This window comes from Cyphomyrmex costatus, unplaced genomic scaffold (genome assembly GCF_001594065.2).
Source record: "Cyphomyrmex costatus isolate MS0001 unplaced genomic scaffold, Ccosl1.0 scaffold605, whole genome shotgun sequence".
Lineage (NCBI taxonomy): Eukaryota > Metazoa > Arthropoda > Insecta > Hymenoptera > Formicidae > Cyphomyrmex > Cyphomyrmex costatus.
Window position 1 is genome coordinate 1 of NW_017280162.1, and position 5,931 is coordinate 5,931.

The 5,931-nt window shown below is 39.8% G+C and overlaps 1 protein-coding gene across 1 annotated transcript in view; it reads right to left on the reverse strand.

Annotated features, from left to right (window-relative positions):
* Positions 1-1,689: 1,689 nt before the first annotated feature.
* The window catches only part of LOC108779630 (uncharacterized), a 23,300-nt gene continuing 19,058 nt past the window's right edge, over positions 1,690-5,931 (reverse strand). Inside the window, exon 5 of the mRNA XM_018547088.1 lies at positions 1,690-5,926. Coding sequence (XP_018402590.1) covers positions 1,730-5,926 — 4,197 coding nt within the window. The 3' untranslated portion in view covers positions 1,690-1,729. The remainder of the gene's footprint in view (positions 5,927-5,931) is intronic.

Genomic DNA, 5,931 nt, shown 5'->3' on the forward strand with positions numbered 1-5,931 from the left:
TTCTTGACCTTCTTTGGTTGAATACAACCATGTATTTTCTTCTAACGGCGCTATCCATAACGTCGTACTCGAGAGGACTCGTCCATACTCGCAATTTTGGAGTTGTCCTGGCGTGTTAATTTAAACTAGCACCTCGCATGGCGCGTTTGATTTTATATTATATATTGGAAAGTTTCTTTCGCACGTATAAGTAGTAATATCGCGTATACATTTATTTAATTCGTTTTCGCGTAATAGAGTATAATGATTATTTTCTTTATCTAACGCTATAATCGGATGGATTATTTTAATAAACTTGAATATATTTTCCTGTTCATGGATAGGAAATGGAATTACTTTTATTATCTTATACGTAGGATACGCTATTATTGGGAACTTTAAAGTAGTAAATAGGTAGTAAATATGACATTGTTTATTACTATCGCGTTTATCGCTACATATTTGTGAATCGTATCCCAATTTTCTAATTTTATTTGGAAGGGAAAGTGCAACCCTTTTGTTAATTGTGTCGCGGCTTCCCTCAATTTCATTATTATATTTTCTAATGGTAATAGACGGGTAGGAACTATTTCGTCTTTTGAATTAGCTAAGAAGTCTAGCGTCTTATCTATGTCTGCAGTTAAGTCTGTCAGTATGGCAGTAAGTATTTGTAAATGTTCGTCTAGATCTTCTCGCTGTGTATATTGGTCTAACTGTAGCTCCATTCTTCTAGTGACGTTTAATAATAAATTTTCGTTGTAAGCCGTTGCCTGTTCCAGATTTTGGATATGTCCAATCGTGGCATTTAATATTTTTAATTGATGCTTCGCCGCATGCTGTAGTACCTGCTGATTATTTTTCAGTAGCTGTAGTTGCTCGTCTATTCGTTGTGCATCGTCAGCATCCATGGTTCCGAATAGCGTTTTGCTGATTGTGCCGATGGCATTTAATAAGCCTCTTTTCTTCGTATTAGCGTTATATAATACATTTAAATAGTTTAATGCGGCAGTAAGTTGGGTGTTCCCTTTTTCCATAATCTGCATCATATTTGCACATATTTGTTGTGCGTTTCCTGCGATGGCCTTTTCGCATCGTTTTTCTGTACCTTTTAAGTAATTTTGGAATTGTTCGTATCGAACCTTAAAAGCGGTAATGTCTAATTTAATGACAAGTTTCCATTCGGATTCCGCTTGATTCATCACTCCTATTTCTTCGAAATATATACCGGGCGTATTACTGTATGATTCCCAGTTATATGTGTGTGTGGTTCCATCCGTGTAACTCCACACAAGGAGGATCCTGTAAGATAAGGATTCATATTACTTTCGGTGAATCCTTGCTTCGCGGTTTATCTTATGCTGCTTCTTTAATTCTTTTATTCAGTACACCTTTAGTCGTTGAGAGTGAACCATTGAAAGTGTAAAAAAAAAATCTTTATTATGAGGTGTTTACGCTGCAATCTTTATTTTGCACCCTCTACGTGCGACAGCTGCCTACGCAGCTATTGGCTGCAGGCCGCAAGAAATTTGCAAGAGTACGAGCGATCACGCATACGTCCTCTTCCAGTGAGGGAGTGGCGCGCTATGCCCCGTTACAGGGTGCATGTGTGCACCGTGACGGGGAGGAGGATTGTGGAGGAATTACCTCCACCTTATTAAAATATGTAAGTATTTCTTTTGTTTCTATATAATATTAATATATTTATTATACTATTTGCTTCTACTAACATATTCGCTTATTTGCTTCTGCTTTAATGTTCAATAAAAAGTTTTAGACGATTAGCGTGTACGCGCATTGTTTTCCGTCCCATCCTGATCGAAAAATTTACGTCGTTATGTTTATCGAGAATCAGGTAGGGACCGATCCATTTTGATTCTAGTTTTTTAGATCTGCCCCTTCGAACGGTTTCATCGAATAGTAAAACGTTGTCGCCGACCTTAAATGTTTCCTTCTTTGTCGTTTTATCGTACTGTTTTTTGGCTTTAATTTTTTCTTGTTGCGCGTGTTCTCGGGCTATTTGATTTGTGGCGCGTATTCTTTCGCGAAGTTCTTGTACGTAATTGTCGTACGAATACGTTAGTTTTGGCGTCTTCGATAACGCCGATGGTAGAGTTGCTTGATAGCCGTACATTAATTCAAACGGCGTGAAACCCGTTGCCGTATGAGGAGTAGTATTATAGGCGAACATTGCGTAGGGTAACCACTCGTCCCAGTCGCTCTGTTCCTCATTAACATAATGCCGGAGATATTCGGCTAACGTTCTGTGTGAGCGCTCTAAGGCTCCGTTACTCTCCGGATGATAGGCTGTCGTTTGTATCTTTTCTATTTTCAATAGTTTGCAAGTATTTTTAAACATCTCGCTAGTAAAGTTAGTACCTTGATCGGTAAGGATTTTATCCGGCGTACCGTGTTCTACTATTATTTTGGTCACGAATGCTTTCGCGACGGTAGCCGCTTCTTGATTATCTATAGGAATAGCTTTACTGAATTTAGTTAAATTGTCCTGGAAGGTCAGGATATATTTATTCCCATTGGTTGTGACAGTTAATGGCCCTACGATATCTAATGCACATTTTTCAAACGGTTTCGTAGGCGTGTCTGTAATTACTAATGGCATCTTCGTCTTTTTACTTAATTTGTTCTTTTGGCAATATTCACATTTGCTTATGTATTCTTCGACGTCTCGAGTAATGCCTCTCCAGTTATGTAGTAATCGGATACGGTTCAGTGTCCGCGCGACCCCCTGATGCCCCCCTAACGGAGCGTCATGATACTCGTATAGTATGCGGCGTTTCTCCTCAGCCGTATATTCTTTAATTGTTTCTTCCTCTTCTTCTTCTTCTTCTTGCCGTCCTTCTTCCTCTGGATGGATGAGATTGACGTGTGGGTCTCCCGTAACTGGATTTCTGCTTAATGCATCGGCATTTGTATTGCATTTGCCTTTTTTGTGTACGATTTTATAATCATACTCCGCTAATTTTAGTCGCCATCTAATTAATCTAGAACCTGGATCCGTGACATTGAATAGCCAGATTAATGGTCTGTGGTCTGTCACGATGGTAAACGTTGTACCATATAAATAGGGTCGAAAATGTTTTACGGCCCATACTATAGCTAATAGTTCCTTTTCTGTCGTGCTATAGTTTTGTTCGGCTTTATTTAAAATTCTACTAGCATAAGCAATCGGTCGGTCTCTGCCTACGGGACCTTGTGATAATACGGCTCCAATTGCATGATCGGATGCGTCGGTCGTTACTAAGAATTCACGAGAGAAATCCGGGTAACTTAGTACGGGTGCCGACGTGAGTTTTGCCTTTAATAATTCGAACGCGTTTTGCTGTTCCATGCTCCATTCAAATTTTACCCCCTTTTTAGTTAAACTCGTAAGAGGTTTAGCAATTTTCGAAAATTCTTCAATGAATTTCCGGTAATATCCGGCCAATCCGATAAATGATTGCACATCCTTGATTTTTCTTGGTATAGGAAAATTGTTTACAGCACTTAATTTGCTTGGATCTGGTCGTATTCCATTTTCAGTAATTATATGACCTAGATAAATTACTTCCTTTCTAAGGAAATTGCACTTGTCGGGCTGTAATTTTAGATTATGTTTTCGTAAACGCTGCATTACTTCAATCAGGCGTTTGTTATGTTCTTCCAAATTTGATCCGTAGACGACGATGTCGTCCAAATATACGAGGCATCTTAAGCCTTGGATTCCGGCTAATATTGCGTTCATTAATCTTTGAAAAGTTGCGGGTGCATTCCTTAACCCGAAGGGCATTCTATTAAACTCGTAGTGCCCATGCGAAGTGGAAAACGCTGTTTTATTTTTGTGTTCCTTGCTCATGGGAATTTGATGATATCCCGAGGCAAGATCTAATGTAGAAAAATATTTCGCGTTTCCTAATTGATCTAGAATATCATTTATATTCGGCAGAGGGAAAGAGTCGCCTATCGTTAGCTCGTTAAGTTTTCGAAAATCTATCACGATTCTCAATTTCGGCTTCTCTGTCGTGTCGCCTTTCTTTGGAACGACCAGTAGTGGCGCGTTCCACTGACTCGCGCTAGGTCGGATAATATCTTCTTTTAGCATTTTTTCTATTTGTCGATTTACCTCTTCCTTATGTTTTTCTGGTAATCTATAAGGTCGCACATTTACAGGTGCGCTATTTGTGCGGATATTTATTTCATGCTCCACAGTGGACGTGTGTGTCAGCATATCTCCATCTAAATGAAAGATATCGCAGAAGTCTTCGCATAATCGTTCAATGGTCTTCTTTTCTTCTTGATTTAAATGCTCGGTTCCTATCTGCGCTCGTATACGCTCGCGGCGTGTTAGTATTGGTGAGTCGCTCTTGTTACATGCTGTATGTAGTGTGAGTATGTTCTCGCGGTCATTTGCCCGCAATTCATCTATTGTCACGAGCGGTGTTATTATTTCTACTGTCTCTCCCGTTGTATTTAGCATACTTATTGGGCAAGCATATTCTTCAGGTGCTACCAGGCAATTGCCAATAAATACTCCTGGTCGCATTTCTTCTGATTTTACTATTCCAATGCGATTTTTATCTGTTACCGCTTGGATTATGGTCTCGCTACGAGGAGTTAGCGTTAGTTTTTTATAGGGATGGAGTTTCAGTGTTACTCCATCGACTTGAAGATAGCTTTTTTGATCGCTCTTAATTTTATGTTTCTGCAGGAAATCCATACCAAGTATTCCTGCGTAATCGATAGGAAAATCATCCTTCACTACGTGCATGGTGTGGCGTATTTCTTTATTTCCTATTATTACAGTCGCCTTTATTTTACCAATAGTTTTAATTTGATGGCCCGTCACTCCGGTGAGAGCCATTGGCTTTTCAGTTATGAGCGTTTCGCCTTTTAAATTCCCTACTTTGATTAGTGTTAGGGTGGCTCCGGTATCTAATAAGAGATTTATGCGTCCCTTTTTCATTTCTTTTATCGGCAAAGTTACTAATCTGAGACCGATATTCGCACGATTTCCAGTTACTTGCGTAATCTGATGCTCAATTGCCGCTCGCCTTTTCCGCGTCTTCGTTCTCTCTTCTTCTTCGCTGCTAGCATATGATGCTTCCTCGCTATCGCTATTTCGCTTGCTCCTTCTCGGTTCTCTCGCTTTTACTGCGGTGTTTACTCGCTTTGTTTTATTATCCGCTTCGCGTCTCGCGCGTTGTCGCGTATCTCTATCGGGTCGTCCGTTAAGTATCCAACATTCGTTTCGATTATGTCCCGCCTTTTTACAATAGGTGCAAAATTTCTCGACGGTATTTATTCCTGCTGGCTTTTCAGCACGAGGCAAAGTAAATTTATTTGCATAACGGCTCGTCCGACAATTTTGACCGTAGTGCCCTGCTTTTCCGCATTTGTGGCACTGTATAATTTTATTTTGAAGCGGTCCACTTCTATTTTGATTACTAAATGGCGTTTTTAAGGAAGGGCCTTTAATTTTTTCTTCCGCGCTCGCGGCGTTAATAGCCTCTTGCAGAGTAGCATATTTTTGCGATCGGACTATCATTTTGATGTCCTCGCGCAATCCTAATTCGAAGTTTAATAGTGCTTGATCCTGAATTGTCTCTAGGATCGCTCGTTTCTGTTCGTTTGTAGGATTTCTTTTTTCTATTAACGATTCATATAATTCCATCCCTAATTGATCTACGCGTCGTCCGTATGTGTGCGCGCTTTCACTCGTTTTTTGTTTTAAGGCGTTAAACTCTAATTGAAGATGCGATGTTCCGCGTCTTCCCAAATAGTTTATCTCTATTTCTCGCCGTAATTGTTCGAAATCTTGTATGCTTCTGGTTTGAAAATCCAGTAAGAGTTTTCCTTTCAATTTTGTATTTAATATTTCCTCGAGCAAGGCTGAACGTTCCGCGAGGTCGATTTTTTCCATCGCGTAAGTACTGGCGCTTATAAATTCCTGCGTCTTAT